General features: G+C 40.0%; 1 protein-coding gene across 6 annotated transcripts in view; it reads left to right on the top strand.

The window, feature by feature from the left end:
• The window catches only part of dst (dystonin), a 642,458-nt gene that overhangs the window by 574,636 nt on the left and 48,026 nt on the right, over window positions 1-19,796 (top strand). For all 6 annotated transcript variants that reach the window (XM_043681258.1, XM_043681269.1, XM_043681284.1 and 3 more), the window contains 6 exons: window positions 736-905; window positions 8,037-8,196; window positions 9,899-10,093; window positions 11,029-11,157; window positions 16,358-16,501; window positions 17,698-17,886. In XM_043681258.1, the coding sequence (XP_043537193.1) occupies window positions 736-905; window positions 8,037-8,196; window positions 9,899-10,093; window positions 11,029-11,157; window positions 16,358-16,501; window positions 17,698-17,886 (987 nt within the window). The remainder of the gene's footprint in view (window positions 1-735; window positions 906-8,036; window positions 8,197-9,898; window positions 10,094-11,028; window positions 11,158-16,357; window positions 16,502-17,697; window positions 17,887-19,796) is intronic.

Raw genomic sequence — 19,796 nt, 5'->3', positions numbered from 1 at the left:
TCTGGTCACTACACTGTGAGAAGGATGCGATTACACTAGAGAGGGTGCAGAGGTGATTCAATAGGATATTACCAGGGCTAAAGCGATTCAGCTATCAAGAGAGACTAGATAGGCTCGGGTTATCTTCTTCAGAGCAGAGAAAACTTGAGAAGCTTACATGATTACAGTGTACAAACTTTAAAGGGGCATTGACAGGGTAGATAGGGAGAAGATTTTCCACCTAGTCGAGGTGTCTGTAACCAGGAGACTGTTTTAAGGTAAGGAGTAGGAAGTTTAGATGGGATTTGTGGGAAAGAAAACTTTCACCAAGGTGTAATGGATATTTGAAACTCACTGCCTAAATGGGTGGTAGAGATGGGAACCCTCAAGACAATTAAGACCTGTTTAAATGAACACTTGAAATGGCATAGTATACAAGGTTACAAGCCAGTGGGAGTGCTGAAAAACGGGTGCATAATATATGGATGTTTGATGATATGATGGGCTGAAGGGCCTCTTTCCACGCTTCAAAAGCTCTCTAAAATTGGTTAATATTATTGTTTTGATTTTCTAGGGAGAAATTTCAGAATGTATTACCTATCTCAGATACTTTTGGACTCCTAACTCAGATTATCGTTAATTGTCCTTTATTCTTTATGATTGTAGCTACAAAGAACAATTCAAGTAAATTGGCTGCCTTGCAATGTTTATCCATTTAATAAAGCCTTTTATCGATTTATCTGTTACCAAACACAGGAGTTCCAGAAAGCGCTAGGAGCAAAGCATTCAGTGTACGACACTACAGTAAGAACCGGTCGTTCTTTAAAAGAGAAGACAACTCTGGCTGATGACCACCAAAAGCTCGATGACATGTTGAGTGAGCTTAGGGACAAGTGGGACACGGTGTGCGGAAAGTCAGTGGAAAGGTAACAAAGTCAGTACAGAAAGTTTTGAACTGCAAGAAAGTTGTACTTTTTGAATCTGGCAACATTGTAAAAGTAGTTCATTAGTTTGTCTCCGAAACAAGAGTAAATGACAGTGTGAATGATTTACCCCGAGAAAACCCTGAACAAATGCTTGAATGTGATAACAGTTATTGTTGGCACACAGATGTTCAGTACAGAGTTTAAATGTGAGTTGCCAAATACTGTAGTTTTGAACCATGTCTTTACTTTCCAGCTTATTTTGACTTCCTTCTCTTGCTTCAGTAATTTGCTATGAAAATACAATTTTCTTTGGAAGTTTCAAAGCTGAGAAAATCTTGTATTTCCGAGCGCTGACTTTATGTACCATTTTTTGTTGCATGTCTCAAGACTTAACAACATATGAGACTTCCCAGTGAGTTACGACCACAAATATCTAAATTCAGCACAAGGTTCAGGTCTGACTTTGAAATCTCCCCTTCAGAATAAAAATACTTCAGTGCCTGCAAGTTGAATCTTTGATCTAGTCAACATGTGCTTGCCAGAATGATAGATTTGTCTGAGATCTTTGTTGATGATTTATTAGGAAGATTAGCATTGTCCGATTTGTAGACCGTCTATTCCTGTGCATTTGGAAGGTCGTTAGTTAGCCCCCTGGTGCTTAACTAGCTATCCATGTTGCCCTTGTACAATGTGACAGTCTGTCATACTATCTGTTTATGGCTCCTTTGGGAAGAAACTCCATTGTGGAAGTACAAGAAAATTGAATTATCTAATCATGAACACTGTAGGGATTGTCATAATGAGGCAAAAATGTTTAGACCATTAAGGAGGGTTGTAATATTTTGCATTGGAAGACAATAAATAGAATTAACCAAAGATGTCCTATTGTGATAATTGTTGGAGTATTATCTCTCACGCATATTTGTATAAAAGTACTAATTTAGAAGAGACATTACCAATATATCTTGAGTTTTCTCTGGAAAATAAATTTTGCGAATGTAATTGAGCTACATTTAGGTTAAAACCAGTTGGCTTAGTTACACAGGTGTGCTTCAGATCTGGTAACAAAGATGCAAAGACTTCAAAATTTTACAAATCCCATTTCCCTCTCTGCAGCTACTTTTAAATTCTGAGTCGATTTTCCTCATTTGGCCCCAGTATTTGCAGTCTATGATACTGCAGTTTTAATGATTAGCTGATAGTTTTCAAAGAAATTCATAAACTGAATTACGCAGAAAGCTTTAATTTTTCTAATACATTCACTTTACATCTTTATTACTTGAAATCATGACTAAAGATTTCAAACGGCGTTCTTAATGAAACAGTCGACCAGTCAAGCGATCAGATTAAAGCTTTGAGAATATCTTGATGTCTGTTATTGTTTTTGATGGAAATGATTTTCAGGGTTTTTTTGTGGGGTTTTTTTTGTTTTATTCTGTGCCAGCAGAGAGTAGATTGTTGGAAACTTTGCTGGATGCTCCTAGGAATGAGCTTATGGAACTATGGCTAAAGTTTAAACATAACCTCAAGTGCAACTTCTTGACATCGAAGAATAATCAAGCGCTACCAATATATGGCAGTTGGCCAGCAGGTCCATCAAGCCTACCCCACAATGGTTGGAGAATCCTGATGAAACACTTTGTTCCCACTCACATGTATGAAATGAACTGCCAGAGGAAGTGGTGGAGGCTAGTACAATTACAACATTTAAAAGGCATCTGGATGGGTATATAAGTAGGAACGGCTTAGGGGGACATGGGCCAAATGCGGCACATGGGACAAGGTTAATTTAGGCTATCTGATCAGCATGGACTAGTTGGATGGAAGAGTCTGTTTCCATGCTGTACATCTCTATGATTCGGCAACCATATAATTGGCTGGGACATTGATGATCATTTCATCTGGCCATAGAGTTGGTGAGTTTGTGGGAAGGGCACAGATATCAAGGGTCAGCTGCAGGTTGTTCTGCTATAATGCACATCTCGTCAGCGTGAATTGGCTATAACACAATTGATGAATTGTGGACAATTTTTGGATGACGCAAACGTTCTACTGAATGGGTATAACGATTTTCTATTAATGATCATCTACAGCATGATTTTTGTAAAGCTGTTTTCTATAGCACGAGGTGGCAGAGGAACACACCTGTTGTCGTCCTCCAAGTTTCAACTTCCATGTTTGACTAACTTTTTGTGTTACTAAAGATTTTGGTGGGTGGGGCCAGGGGTTTACAGGATGATGGAGTGCAGCTGAAATCTCATCTATCTCTTTCTGACTGGACAAACAATCTGCCAAAAACAGCATTTATTGACTTGAGAGCCTCTCACCACAGGGGCACTACGCATTTCAAAAAGAGCTGGAGTTGTTAATTTTAGACTGTCAGCCTAACGGCCAGAGGTACTGTCTCAGACTCTCCTTTCTCTTCTCTATCCCTACCATCACTGCTCCTATCACTATTGCTGACTTTGTTTTATGCAAAGTAGATTTCCACCAGAAACAGTTATCACAGTTAGTTACTCTCTAAAATGAGCTGGGTGAATATTTTAATAAAACTAAGGCAATAACTTTAAGAATGGGCATTAATATACATAATGGTTAAAGATGTAGAGGTTCGGTATCAATTTGTGACATGGACAATTGTCTGTCTGCTATAACTGGTCGGAATAATTTAGGTATGAATTTGCCACATGAGTGTGTTAGTTATGTAGAAATATTGGTGTGCTATCTCAAGGTGCATTTAGCCTTACTGGAGGATGCCCCTGATAGCAGGCTGCATTCTACTTGGTCTGTTAATAAGAATGTTTGCCCACTTTGCTGCAAATTGTTAACTGCCCTTGGATTGCCCCCCCCCACCCCCACTTTCTGCATCTAAGCTCACTGACTAGTCCAGCATTTATTGTCCATCCCTGATTGCTCTCATGAAAGTGGTGGTGATGGGACAGTAATTCACCAGGTTTGTTTCTGTCTTTGGTGTGCTGCATTTATTCTGTTCTAATTGGTTTTCAGACAGTCAGCTCTGAATACGTAGTGTGAGTACTGCCGTTTGATTAGGTAATATTTAATGTGACTGGATGGCGGGGCCCCATGAAACTTTCAAAGTGGAAACCTTTGTTTTAGTAGAGTCATACTGAATGGAAACAGACCCTTCGCTCCAACCAGTCCATGCCAACCATAAAATTGATAGTTACTATGAATCTCACTTTCCTTTTAGTTTTTCCACCCAGTCTATAAAGCTTGAGCAACTGGCTCAGTTTAAATGAAATCTTGAGTGCCATCCTCGATTTTTGTCCTGACTGGGGTATCCATGTGGGCTGCATTGTGTTTTAGTTTTCCAAGACTCAGCCATATGTCAGTGCACATCACATGGTCCACTGAGAGTTCAAAATAAAGGCAGTTGATTTTTGATTTACCGAGTTATTAAAAAAATTTCAAATCTTATCCTGTACGTATTTTTCTGCCAGGCTTCCACTTCGCACTTTTTTAAATTATTTGTTCGCTAAATGTGGCTGCCACTGACTAGTCCAGCATTTATCGTCCATCCCCGATTGCTCTCATGAAAATGGTGGTGATGGCACAGTAATTCGCCAGGTTTGATTTGTCCAACTTGTTGAGGGCCAGGAAGACCGTAGCAATTTCCCACATTACTAGGTAGATGCCAGAGTTGTAACTGTTCTGGAACAGCTTGGCTAGGGACAAAAGTCTTTCGTCCTTTTGCAAGAATCTTGTCAGGGTCCATAAGCTTTGTAGTATCTGGCACCTTCAATCATTTCTTGATATCATGTGGAGTAAATTGAATTGGCTGAAGACTGGCACCCATGATGCTAGGACCTCGGAGATAGCTGAGAGGGATCATTTTCTCAGTCCTATGGCTTAAAGTGATTTCAAATGCTTCAGCCTTATCTTTTGCACTAAGGTGCTGGGATGTCCCCTTCATTCTGTTTTTCTCTTTAAACTCATTTCTGTTTACTTATTTCATTCCTTCCTTTTATTTGTCCTTTACCTTTCTTTCTTGCTTTTCTTTGTTCTCCATCTTTTTTCGTGCACTAAGGTTGTGTGGTGTGAGCCGGTTTTTTCTTGGCTTGGAGGTTTACAGATATATAATGTTCCCAATCTATTTAACTCAATAAAGATCCAACCCACTCCTGACATTGTATCAGAGGCAGTCAGGCATAGATTTGTCAGCTAGTATCAGAATGATGGTGCCAGTTAGGATGGAGCTGTCAAAGAGGTGTAGGGGATTAGGGGAGGAGATTATGAAGTTGGGAATGGGAAGGAATGTTGTCACCTGCATGTTTGGTGTGCTGCATTTATCCTGTTCTAATTGGTTTACATACAGTCAGCTCTGAATACGTAGTGTGAGTACTGCCATTTGATTAAGTAAAGGAGAGAACATGGGTTCAAATCTATTAAATTGATGTCTTGGAGAGGGAAAAATATCAAAGAAATTGAGAGACTGACTGATGACAGGGCCAGTGAATGAGTGATTTGAGTTCCAATTTGTTCATGTTATTTCTATGATTTCTTATTCTCCAGGGTAATAGTGGAATGAATGAGGAACTGTCAAATGACATCATAGTTTAGTCACAAGAAGGCAAATGTAAATGATCCCGGACAATTGGTCCCGGGATCCAAGTGGCCTCTGGTGACTTAATAGTGATTGGTCTCTTAGTACTGGATACTGGTCTCTGCAATTGATACTTCAATTTCTGCCATGTCATATGTTAACGGGACACTTTTCCATGGTTAGTGTGAAGTATCACATATATATGTCCAAAATATTTGAGCTTGAATGACGACAATTTAAAAAAAGAAATTTTGTATGATCCTGCTGCATGGAGAAAGTAACTTCTACTCACTTGTATGGTAATAACATGCTGATGTGTCCAATCTGGCAATGATTAAAAAAAACTCTCACCCCTTAGCTTCTAATTCAATTGTTCCCATATTGCTCCGTGTTAAGATCACTAGAATGAACTACACAGTGTCATGCTCCGAGCTCATTTTTGAAAAGCCGTGAATTAGTACCTCATTCATAAAATGCTTGCAATTAATGATGCCTTGCTGTTTAAAAGCCATAATGTTGATGCCAAGTACTTAAAGCTGTTTCCTATTGCTATTGAAGTTGACATTCTCGAAATGACAGCAGCAAAGTTTTCATTCCTGTAATGTATATTTTTTCTGATAATATGAAGTGATTCATATGAAATAACTACCTTAAGACTAATGTTGAATGTTGTGATATGTTCCAGCTGTCTACTTATTATGAGCAGAAAATCTTATTAACCAAGCCAATTAGATGTCCTTTGGTAAATGCCATATTGCAGATACATAGAGTCAGAGAGACGTACAGCACGGAAACAGACCCTTGGGTCTAAACCGTCCATGCCGACCAGATATCCTAACCTAATCTAGTCCTATTTGCCAGCACTTGGTCCATATCCCTCTGAACCTTTCCTATTCATATACCCATCCAGATGCTTTTAAATGCTGTAATTGCACCAGCCTCCATCACTTTCTCTGGCAAATCATTCCATACATGGACCACTGTCTGCATGAAAAAGTTGCCCCTTAGGTCTGTTTTATATCTTACCACTCTCACCCTAAATCTCTGCCCTCTAGTTCTGGACTCCCCACCGCAGGGAAAATACTTTCTCTATTTATCTAATCCATGCCCCTCAAGATTTTATAAACCTCTATATGGTCACCTCTTAGCCTCTAACTCTCCAGGGAAAACAGCACGAGCCTACTCAACCTTTCCCTACAGCTCAAATCCTCCAACCCTGGCAATATGCTTGTAAATCTTTTCTGAACCCTTTCAAGTTTCACAACATCCTTCCAATAGGAAGGAGACCAGAATTTCATGCAATATTCCAAAAATGGCCTAGTCAATGTCCTGTACAGCCACGACATGACCTCCCAACTCCTATACTCAATACTCTGACCAATAAAGGAAAGCATACCAAATGCATTCTTCATTATCCTCACTGCCTGCAATTCTACTTTGAAGGAACTCTGAACCTGCATTCCCAAAATCTCTTTGTTCAACAACACTCCTTGCCATTAAGTGTATAGGTCCTGCTAAGATTTGCTTTTCCAAAATGCAGCACCTCACTTATCTAAATTAAACTCCGTCTGCAACTCCTCAGTCCATTGGCCCATTTGATCAAGATCCCATTGTACTCTGAGGTACCTTCTTTGCTGTCCACTACACTTCCAATTTTGGTGTCATCTGCAAACATATTAACTGTACCTCCTATGTTCACATCCAAATCATGGGGTTCATAGAATAGATAATTGCTGGCTTAAAAACACTGCTCAGTTATAGATTTGAAAACTCTCCAAGCTAATTTCATATCCAGAAAGTAAATATTGAATATAACAACTACAAACTTGATCCCTGCATTCATAAAAGTGTTAAGATTCTTTTCACTATATTGCATCTTTTGAATTTTCCCCTGTTTTTCCCACTCCTGGACACAGTAAATAGAGCTTATGATCTTGGTGTGTTGTAAAGATGGGCAATTAAGAGATTGGCCCCCATTGCATGTTACAGCTGATTTCACCATTCCAGTGTAGAATGGACAAGCTGTCTGAAGTACTGTGCTCTGTCAACTCAAAAGAACCACCCTGCTCCCAACTAGAAGTTCTTCATGTGAGTATTTCCACAACACTGGGACCTGTCCTTGATCCCTTCCCACCATCAATGCTCACTTTCCAACAAGGGCCACTTCAGACATTTTCAGGGTTGAAAACTTTATTTTCAGCTTTAGGTCAGGTGACTAATTCTGGTATTTCACCTTCCTGCCTGGCAGATATTCTCACAGTGCAAACTGGAACTACATTTTTGGACACTCCTAGGTTGTGATGTTTGGTGTTATGCTTGGCAAAGTCCTTTCTGACACTGACCCATCAGGAAGCCCTGATGATATTTTTAACTTGCATCAGTCCTGGTTGTTTACACTTTTTAGCAAATATTTTTGAAGGCATGTTGTAAGTGGTGCTGGAGGTAACCGGAGTGGCTTTTCAAACTAGCAAGCCAAGCTTCCTGTTTGTGGTTTTAAGTTTGAAGAAGATTCAGCTGTGTCTGTCACTGTCTAATCTTACCGTATACGTTCTGCCTTTCCATTTCAGACAGAACAAATTGGAGGAAGCACTGCTGTTCTCAGGCCAATTTACAGATGCCTTGCAAGCTCTGATTGATTGGCTGTACAAGATTGAACCCATGCTGGCTGAAGATCAGCCAGTCCATGGGGACATCGACCTGGTGATGAACCTGATTGATGCTCACAAGGTACTGGAAACTGTTTCCGTCAGTGTAACAGTGAGAATTACTCTCCCTCGTTCTTTTTCCGACTTACCTTCCACCACCACACATTCCCCCTACCCCACCCTCCAACCAAGCCTCACAGCCTCCATTGGCAACTGTCTGAATTAATCTATCAAAAATAACTTACAGAATCCAGATCTCCTTGAGTGACTCATCATACTTAATTCGACAAGTTAATTTGTTGATTGCATTGTAGAAATGTCTCTCTGCCAAACTTGAGAGTTCGGTTGCTGCTCAAAGTCCAGCTGGTTCTTTCAGATATTTCAAAATAGATCAAATTTATCAGTGAACTTGCATGAAATCTGAGTTTAGATCTTGTAAAACATGGTATTTTTAGAAAAGACAGTAAGCCCTATGTTTGTATTTTTAAAAATCAACCTTGAAATCGTAATCATGTCAGCTGAAAGGATCAAAACTGTGAATGGCAGAAGCATCTGTGAATAAGGACACTATTTCCCTTCTTACTTCACCCTCCCCACCACTTCTCCCTTACATCCAACTTTAGGGTGGATCATGTGGAAAATCTCTCCACACAGCTCTCTATTGTTTTTGTTGAAATAAGGCAACACTTGTCAGCATTACCATGATTGTTTACTCAGGGACTACTCAGTTGAAGAGGACAGGAGGAGGTCATCTGTTAATTTATTCACAGATTAGAAGGGTTGTAGTGTGGATAGCTTATCTATCTTCTATTTTGATTTTAATACTAGTACCTTAAATAACCAATTCCCAGTTTAAAATTTGACAAACCCTTTCATTACAACAAAACTGTGCATTTAAATGGCTACTTTAACATAGTTAAGGCTGAAAGTCACATTCACATGAGTGATTAGGAAAACAATCGTCACTAAGCTATATATTAGGACAGGTGACCAAAAGCTTTGTCAACGTGGTAGGTTTCTTAGAGAATTAATGACATGAAATGCAGAGATTTGGGAAGGTCAATTGAATTTAACGCCCAATCGTCTTTTTAAACAAAAAGGCCACCAGTGCTGGAGCAATTAGAATTGGGGATACACAAACATTCAAGCAATACAGTGATTTTCCAGGATTGAGGAACTAGAGTGGGCTACACAGACAGAGAGCAGAGACTGTGGGAGATTTGATAACATGTGTGGGAATTTTGAAATGATGATGGTTTATAGATCCTTGAAAATTTTGTTTCCACTCAATACAAATTTGTATTTTATATATATTGTGCTAACAAATAACCTATTCTCCCGTGTTGAAAACCAGGAAGCATTGTTGTGGAGTTTAAGCAGGGAGCGGGCAAATGCAGTCAATACGAAGTATGACATTGAAGGGCGAGTTAAGGTGAATAGCATAGCTGCCTTTATGGGAACTAAGGCAAATATATGAGGAAAAATGAATAGGAGGATACATTTGTGAAGTTTATGTGGAGCACAGTGTGTGGCTTGGATTTGTTGGCTTAGCGACCTATTTCTATGGTCTAATTGTTATGTCATTCATTTACATTTCAGTGATAACCATGTTGAATTGGGGCACTTAGATGTGTTGCTGTTTTTCATATACTATGTATGTAATTTTTTTTCCAGTCATGTTCAGTGATTATCCTTGGTCTCATTGCACTGTGTTGACCTATACAGGGTGTTCAGTCATGAAGAACAACTCTGAGTGTATAGTAATGGGATTGTTTTCTGTGTAGGTCTTTCAGAAGGAGTTGGGTAAACGGACCAGCGGTGTCCAAGCCCTCAAACGCTCTGCCCGTGAACTAGTAGATGCCAGCCGCGATGATTCCTCCTGGGTCAAGGTGCAGATGCAAGAGCTCAGTACTCGCTGGGAAACTGTCTGTGCCCTCTCTGTTTCCAAACAAGCCCGACTAGAGCAAGCCCTGAATCAGGTAAAAGATCAAAGTCTAATAAACTCTAATAAAAGGAAAATGGAGCTTTCTATTTTATATATGTTGTTTTGCCCTCCTGAAAGTGTAGTCCTTTCACTATTGCAGAATCACTCGACCCTTAGTGTGTCAGCCAGATAGAGTACAGATACCTAATGTGGATGTGTCTAGGTGGATGGAGGTGAGATATAGGGGTATGGGGCTGGGGGTGTGGATATATGTCTGAGAAAGGGGTGTGGCGCTGTCTAGTTTTCTGTGATGGGCATGTGACTAGGTGTATATTTCTGGAGTAAGTGGATATAGGAATGTGTCTGAGAGTGGGATGTGCGGGTGTGTGTGTGGGTACTTGTACATTTCAGTTGAGGATCATAGATTGGCTGCAATTGAATTAGAATCTCATGACACACAAGAAGGTCATTTCACCCATCGTACCTGTTCTGGCTCTATCTGAAAGAGCTATCCATTTAAGTTAACCTGGCTTACTCTTTCTCCACAGTCTTCCATAGGTTTCCCTTTTTATATCCCATATCCAGATCCATAAACCTACACCAACTCCAAGACACACATCCCAAAACTAGATGCAGACTCATCTCATACCGGATGCACGCACAAAACCCGTCAGTCTCGGATGATTTTTATTTTATCCATGACCTAAAATGATCACCAGGATAACTGTCAAACCCAAACTGCATGAGACTAACTAATGCTCACATCATCCACAGAGTGACCCTCAGATCTCTTTCTTCAAGTTACACAGTGTATTTAACCACCTGAACCTTCAACCAACTCAGAGCATTCAGTTTGAAGCAAGTTTTCTTGAAACTCATTTATTTTTCTTCTCTCCTGTTCTTGTTCAAAATTGAAATAACTTAAAGGTCCATGTTATCTTCTGGCTGCCAGGTTGTGACTGGTCTGACAGATATATGTTGTACCTACAGGCTGAAGAGTTTCACTCTGCAGTGCACGTATTGCTGGAGTGGCTGGCTGAAGCCGAACAGACTCTTCGTTTCCATGGCGTTCTTCCAGATGACGATGAAGCCCTGCGTGTGCTTATAGAGCAGCACAAGGTAGGAAAGAAGTTGGACATAGGTTTTTCAAATTTATGCTGTATAAATCATAATGGTCATGAATAACAAATCTAAGCACACTGTGTTTAGAACTTTGGAATAAATGAAGTTACAAAAATGATTTAAATTACTGCTGCCAGTAAACCTGTGTGTAGCTCAACGATCATGAGGTTTTCAGGGAAAATCGTTCCTGCCGAGCAATACTTGAGGAAGGTGTTGGTGGTAATAGATATTGGAGAGTTTGCGAGGGCGTGTCTAGAAAATCTTATTGGCAGTGGGTCTACCTTGTTCCATCTTGGGTTGGGAACAATTGATTCATTGGTACAGCATGTTGACATCTTGAACTCTGGTTTGCAGCAATCTTTCACTGATGGGTAGGATGTCATTGGATGTTCCCCGGACGTAATTTCTGTTCCCATTTTTTTCTTTTCTGTTCTACTGCCTTATTCTGGAACACCAGTCTCACCTCCACCCCCTCGACATTGGTACCTTCGTTGTGAACTTAGAGCGTGACTATTGGCAGAGAAGCAAAGTCTGAGGGATATTGTTCTGAGCTATATTTACTGAATAGCACTAGATGAATTGGGGGGAAGCAAAATGAAAGAACTGCAGATGCTGGAAATCAGGAACAAAAGCAGAAATTGCTGATAAACGCAGCAGAATGGGCAGCAGCTCTGGAGGGGAAAACCAAGTTAACGTTTCTGATGCAGTGACTTCTTCAGAACAATTCTGAAGATGATTTGGCTCCACTCTGTGTCAGGAAATAGCATATGGTTCTGGCCAACAAAATGAGGTACTGGAAGATAAATGAAGGGGGGTTGGGATTTAAGTACTTACAAAAACCAAAGCATGATTCAATTTTTTAATTCTTGTTCATGGATTGTTGAGCAATTGTTTTATATGATACTTGAATGCATGTTAGACAAAGAGGATCCCTAACAATGAGCAACGAATAATAGGAGTTGATGCATTTTTGTATCCTGTTAGGTCCTAAGTCAGGTTTTGAGAGAACACATGCAGTTCAGATTAGATCGGTGTTTTGTTTATTTTCAAGAACTGTTGTATGGTTGGAAGTTGGATGTAAATGATTGTTTTCATAGTAAGCTATAGGTCCCCATTTGGTTCTAGTAATATAAGAATCCATGAAATATTTCACTAAGACAACAAGGGGACAGTTTAACCCAAAAAGCAGGTGGATGTTGGGTGGATGGAATGTAATTTGATCAAACTCTGAAACCAATTGTACTCTCCCCATTTCAGTTTTGGTGAAGGCAGTGCAGGAGTTGGGTGACGAATTCACTCCAAGGCCACTGTCCCCTTTTGTGTTCATGAATTAACATTTAACGTTAGCCTTGGTGAAACCTGCCCACTAAACCAAAATGAAGGACTTTTGGATCAGGAGTCAAGGACTGGATTCATTCGGCCATTTTGCCCAGTGCCTGTGATTGGCCATATCGGTCAAATCACCTCATCCTTAACCTCCATGACTCTTCTAATTTCCGTCTGATCTCCCCAAGGGCTTGACATGCTTCTCCCTTCATTCTCCCAAAAGGCTTCTAATATACCTAAACCTCAACTTCCAACTTTATTCCTGACTCCCTCAGATTCCCTGCGACCCATTAAATTTATGCTGATCTCCATATCCCCCCCTAGCCTTCCAAATAGCCCATTTGCGACCATAACTAATCCAGTGTGGTCTCCTCAAGGCCCTGTATAGCTGAAATAAAGTGCACAAATTAGACAATCCTACAGCAAGTTGCTTTTACTTTTCTTATTTTCTTTTGTTTCCTAAGAATTTGATCTAAGTATCTGTGTCTTATAATTAAGGTGGTGCTATAATGCGGCAAATGTAAACATTTCACTGTACTCATTTGAGAATACGTGACTTTAAAGCTAATCCACTCATTCATGAGTTTTGGTCTGATTTGGCAGAAATTGGTTAATTAAGTTGTTTTTTTGAAAATGCACTGAATCAGACCATATTAGGTAGTGCAACAACATTTGAGAATTACAGTGTGCTCCTGCACATAAGACAAATTGAGATTTTGGTCAAGAAAAATAAGGAAACATATGTCAAGTATATTCAGCAGAGATCAAGTGAATTCTTAGAAGAGTATAAAGGCAGTAGGAGTATACTTAAGAGGGAAATCAGGAGGACAAAAAGGGGACACGAGATAGCTTTGGCAAATAGGATTAGGCAGATTCCAAAGGGATTCCATAAATACATTAAGGACAAAAGGGTAACTAGGGAGAGAATAAGGTTCCTCAAAGATCAGCAAGGCAACTTATGTGTGGAACCACAGGAGATGTGGAAGACACTAAATGAGTATTTTGTATCAGTGTTTACTGTGGTGAGTGGCATGGAAGATATTTTGAAAATGTCCAGATTATGGAGGAGGATGTGCTGGATGTCTTAAAATGCATGAAGGTGGATAAATCCCAGGACCTGATCAGGTGTACACCAGAACACTCTGGGAAGCTAGGAAAGTGATTGTTGGGTCCCTTGCTGAGATATTTGCATCATCGATTGTCACAGGTGAGATGCTGGAAGGTTGGAGGTTGGGTAACACGGTGCCACTATTTAAGAAAGATGATAAGAAAAAGCTAGGGAACTATAGACCGGTCAGCCTAACATCGGTGGTGGACAAGTTGCTGAAGGGAGTCCTGAGGCTCAGGATTTACATGTATTTGGAAAGGCAAGGACTGATTAGGGATAGTCAACATGGCTTTGTGCGTGGGAAATCATGTCTCACAAACTTGACTGAGTCTTTTGAAGAAGTAGCAAAGAGGATTGAAGAGGGAAGAGTGGTGGGTGTGATCTATCTGGACTTCATTCGGGCATTCAGCAAACTTCCTCATGGTTGACAGGTTAGCAAGGTTAGATCGCATGGAATACAGAGAGAACTAGCCATTTAGATATAGGACTAGCTTGAAGGTAGAAGACAGAGGGTGGTGGTGGAGGGTTTCTTTTCAGACTGGAGCCTGTGACTAGTCGTGTACTGCAAGGATCAGTTCTAGGTTCACAGTTTTCCATCATTTATATAAATAATTTGGATATGAACATAGGAAGTATAGTTAGTAAGTTGACTCCAAAATTGGAGGTGTAGTGGACAGCAAAGAAGGTTACCTCAGAGTGCAATGAGATCTTGATCCAAGGAGGGCAAATGGGATTTAATTTAGATAAATGTGAAGTGCTGCATTTTGGAAAGGCAAATCTTAGCAGGACTTATACACTTCATGGTAAGGTCCTAAGGAGTGTTGCTGAAGAAAGAAACCTTGGAGTGCAGGTTCATAGCTCCTTGAAAGTGGAGTCGCAGGTAGATAGGATAGTGAAGAAGGCGTTTGGTATGCTTTCCTTTATTGGTCAGAGTATTGAGTACAGGAGTTGGGAGGTCATGTTGCGGCTGTACAGGACATTGGTTAGGCTGCTTTTGGAATATTGATTGCAATTCTGGTCTCCTTCCTATCGGAAGGATGTTGTGAAATTGAAAGGGTTCAGAAAAGATTTACAAGAATGTTACCAGAGTTGGAGGATTTGAGCCATAGGGAGAAGTTGAAAAGGCTAGGGCTGTTTTCCCTGGAGCATCGGAGGCTGAGGGGTGACCTTACAGAGGTTTATAAAATCTTGAGGGGCGTGAATAAGATAAAAAGACAACGTCTTTTGCCTAGGTGGGGGTAGTCCAGAACTAGAGGGCATAGGTTTAGGGTGATAGGGGAAAAGTTTTAAAGGGACCTAAGGGGCACCTTTTTCATGCAAAGATTGATGTGTGTATGGAGTGAGCTGCCAGAGGAAGTGGTGGAGGCTGGGACAATTACAACATTTAAAAAGCATTTGGATGGGTATATGAATAGGAAGGGTTTAGAGGGATATGGGCCAAGTGCTGCAAATGGGACTAGATTAGGTTAGGATATCTGGTCGGCATGGACAAATTGGACCGAAAGATCTGTTTCTGTGCTGTATGTCTCTGACTCTATGACTATTAACTAATAGTGAGTTATGATTTGCACTGAACACAGAATCAGAGAATCCTGAGACACAAAAGAGGGCTCGTTGCGCCTCTGCTAGAATTAATTCTGAGGGTTATTAAGACCCACAGGTAGAAAAGAAGAGTGAATAAAGACTGATAAACAAGGGAAGTGTTGGCCTAGTGGTATTATCCCTAAACTATTAACCCAGAAACTTAGCTAATGTTCTGGGGGTCTGGGTTCAAATCCCAACACACCAGGTGGTGGGACTTTGAATCCAATATAAATACATATGAAAACTGACAGGGACAGATGTTTATATGGTGAATAAATAATCACTGAATTTGGAGTTGATAGTGTGTGAGTTAGAATAAGGCATAGGTTCAAGTCCCACCAGCTCCAGAGGTGTTTAATAATATTTCTAAACTGGTTGATTAGAAAATATATAAAACTGCAATAAAGACTGACAGAGGGCTCTTGTGATGCAGTGGTAGTGTCTCTATCTCTGGACAAGGAGACATGAGTTCATGTCCCACTTGTAATAACATATCTGGATAGGTTGATTAGAAAGTGCCCAGCAATAAAGACCAACAGTAAAATATAAGAAACATTTGCATTTATTTAGCCCCCTTCACAATTTCATGACATCCCAAAGAGCTTCATAAAGACCACATGGCATTGACCTAGACACCTGAAAAGAGAATGGCAGACACAGCTCTGTCAACCCTGCAATGTTCTCCTTTGGAACATTTGGGGGCTCATGCTAAATTGGGAGAGCTGTCTCACAGACTAGTCAGGCAGCAACCTGATATGGTCATACTCATGGAACCATACCTGACAGATAGTGTCCCACGGACCACCATCACCATAGAATCCCTACAGTGTGAAAGCAGGCCATTTATCCCATGAGATCCACACATAGATTGGTGTACTGTGTTATTGCAACAAAGGTGCAGTGCAGCAATTCATATTAACCCAGATGCCCAAATGGCTAGAACGACTGCATGTCAGCTGAACTGTAGCTGCTGTCTTCTGAAGGGAATGGTACAAACCATGAATCTTGTTACTAAATTTATTCTTCTCTTTATGGAGAGTTATTATATTTTTTTTCCACAGCATGCTAAACTTGGATTTCAAAGTTATTTTTATTGATGAGTGCAACTGGTGATTTTAAAGTGGTTCTTTAAACTGACATCAATGACTAATTTGATTCTTGTTTTTTTTTTGGCAAAAGGAGTTTGCGAAGAAACTGGAAGGAAAGATGATTGAGCTGAATTTAGCAGTGGGTATGGGAGAAGCTATCCTATCTATCTGCCACCCAGACTCTATCACAACCATCAAGCATTGGATCACAATAATCCGAGCCAGATTCGAAGAGGTGATTAACTTGAAATAGGGATGTAATCGAGCAGCTGTGTACAGTTTATATCATTTTCAAATGTGACAGAAATGGACTGTTCTAGACTATGAGTCACCAGGCTGTGAATCACCATATTAACTCATTAGTTGCAATTTATTTCTTTGCTCCATGTGCATATAACATATGTATGGATTACAGAAGAATATAATTATGTATAATAAAGTACACATAATGTACGTGTACTTTAAAAGAGTTTAGAATTTCAGCAGTGGATTTCTTGCCTGTTTTACTGCGACCCCCAATCCCAGTCTCACTCTTCCAGGTTTATTGCGACATTGTGACAATGCTACTTTTTGTAATTTGGGGGAATTGAACAAAATGAATCCCAAGAATTAAGACAACTTAAAAAGGAAAATGGCCACCCTTTATCTCTTCAGATTTCATCCTGCAAAATGATACATATGTGTTTCAACTTCTAGCCTTCACATTTCTTTGATCTTTCCCACACAATCTCTATATATTGTTGAGAGAGTTCCAAAAGCAGTTGCTTCCAGACACCTTCCAATGCTGATATGAGTAGTGAAGGGGTGATGTGGGAGTGACTTGACAGTTTTTTTCCTAAGTCATTTTGTTCTGCTCCTTGGCTGAGAGAAGATGCTTTCCATATGGTGAATTGAGAGAGTGGAGACTTATTATCTTTATCTTCCTGGTATGCAGTTAAGGCTGTACTAATCAACACCATGAACAGTAAACTGTAACACAGGCAGATGATCCAACTTTGTGAAGGGAAACAGTTCCCAATTCTATGGGATCTGAGAGAGTGCCTAACAACTTAACCAGTACATAGGAACCTCAATTATCTGAACGATACAAGCAGGGAGCATTTTGTTCGGATAATCGAATGCTGGACTTTGCGATCTTGTTCGGATAATCTGAAATTCGAATAATCAACATTTTGGATAATCAAGGTTCCTCTGTAATAGCTGCAGTGGGTAGTTTATACATGGTTTGTGGAAGGACAGGGCTGATAATGCGAAATGGCAATTTCCCTTTTCAGTCTTAAACTGCATGATATATTAGATTTCTACAATCAGCCAATTGACATGTTGATATTGTTAAAATGCAGTGTTAAAGAACAAAAATGAAAAGTACATCTTTCCAAACTTCAGCGATTACTTTTTTCTTGCTAATTTTGTTTTGTTGTAAAATATCAGGTAACTGCATGGGCTAAACAGCATCAACTGCGGCTTGAAGCAGCCCTCGCAGATGTTATTGCTAATCAAGAGTTACTGGAGAGCCTGTTGGGCTGGTTACAGTGGGCAGAGACGATACTGACTCAGAGAGACCAAGAATCACTTCCACAGGAGATCGAAGAAGTCAAAACGCTTATTGCCGAGCACCAGGTAATCACTATTGAATTTAGAAGCTGAGCTTGTACACTTAATAATATCCAGATACACTTAGCAAGATGCTAACAATTGATGTAGGTTTTACCTTGGTGATATAATACTGCATTCTTCTTCATTTATTACACCAGACAGTTCTTTCAAAGTTGCTGGAAAGTGGAACTGAGACATGGGTGGTTCAGGAGTATCAAAGCTTCAAAATGTCCTCCATGATATAATGATGTCTGCATCTCTCGCATTTGAAAGGCATTAGATCAGTCGTGTGCTTACATATAATCATTTTGTTGGTGTGTTTGTTACTTCAGGGCAATTAATAAGAACAACATTTGGTTTTAAAATATTTCATGGATCTATATTCCATGTGATGAGGTAGATTGACAGAAATCACCAGTTAGGCTCATATATGAAGACTAGCCTTTTGAATGAGCTTGTGAAGTACAGCTGCTTGCAACCCATTACATGCAAACTCCCAAACAGAATACTGCCAGTGCTGGAAATCTGAACTAAAAGTGCAAAATGCTGAAAATCCTCAGCAAGTTAGACAGCATCAGTGGAGAGAAATAGAGTTAGAGTTTCAAGTCAGTAACCTTGCATCAGAATGGAAGAAAGATGAAAATGTAATAGGTTTAGAGGTGCAAGAGGAGTAAGAAGAAAAGATTATGTTTGTGACGCAGTGAGTGGCAGATTAAATATAAATGTAAATGATGCAAAAGCCAGAGGTACAGGTGATTGTAAAGAATAAAAATGTATCCAAATAATAAGTGAATGGTTGCATAGCTTGTTACAAAGTGACAGCAAACCAAATGCAAGTTAAGGAATGAAGAAATAAGTGTGAACAAAACATAGTCAAAGCAGAGGTTATAAACTAAAATTATTGAACTTAAAATTATTGAGTCATAAGATGAGAAGCTGTTCGTCAAACTTGCCTTGAGGTCTGTTGGAACATGATAGGCTAAGGACAGAAGGAGAGGGAGCAAGGTGGTGGATTGGAATGACAAGCAATGAGGAGCTCAGGTTCATGCTTACAACTGAAGACCCAAAGCGGTCACCCAGTCTACATTTTGTCTGTTCAGTGAAGTAGAATCATGATGTGGAGGTGCCGATATTGGACTGGGGTGGACAAAGTCAGAAATCACACGACACCAGGTTATAGTCCAACAGGTTTATTTGAAACCACAAGCTTTCAGACTGCTACTCCTTCACTGACTTTTCCTGACGAAGGGGCCAAGCTCTGAAAGCTTGTGATTTTAAATAAACCTGTTGGACTATAACTTGGTGTTGTGTGATTTCTGACAGTGCAGTAAAGATTGATGAGCAATGAATGCTAAAATGAATGAATTAAAAAAGTTCAAATAAATCACTGTCTAGGCAATTGAGAAAGAAAAGTGTAAATATATTGATATCACATCTCCTATGCTTGCATGCAAAGATGCTGTCAGAAAGGTGAGTGGGGTTTTGAGTTGGTTGAGAAGTGGATCAGGACATTACAGAGGAAAGGACCACTTTGGATTGCTGTAAAGGGAGAACAGGACAACATCAGTTTTGGTGGTTGGATGATGTCAAAGGCAAATGAGGACAAGGAGAATCCTATCATGTTTTAGGAGTGAGGGAATTGGATCAAAGCAGAGGTGGGTGAAATGGCATGGATATGGTGGAGAGTCCTGTCAAACATGGGTATTCCTTGGTGAAGGAAAAACAAAAGACATATTGTAAGCGCTAGTGTAAAAGGTTGAATCATCTGAAAACAACACGAGAGATGGGAATGTTAGGAGAATGGAATAGAGTCCTTACCAGAAGCAAGGTGTGAGAGGGTTTACTCAGGGTAGTTTTTGCTGCCTGTTGACCTGCAGTGAAAATTAATTGATAACTATCCCTAGAAATAGAGACAAAAAAAGATAACTTTACCT

The sequence above is a fragment of the Chiloscyllium plagiosum genome, chromosome 3, assembly GCF_004010195.1.
Source record: "Chiloscyllium plagiosum isolate BGI_BamShark_2017 chromosome 3, ASM401019v2, whole genome shotgun sequence".
NCBI classification, from domain to species: Eukaryota; Metazoa; Chordata; class Chondrichthyes; order Orectolobiformes; family Hemiscylliidae; genus Chiloscyllium; species Chiloscyllium plagiosum.
This window is presented reverse-complemented; position numbering and strand designations above follow the sequence as displayed.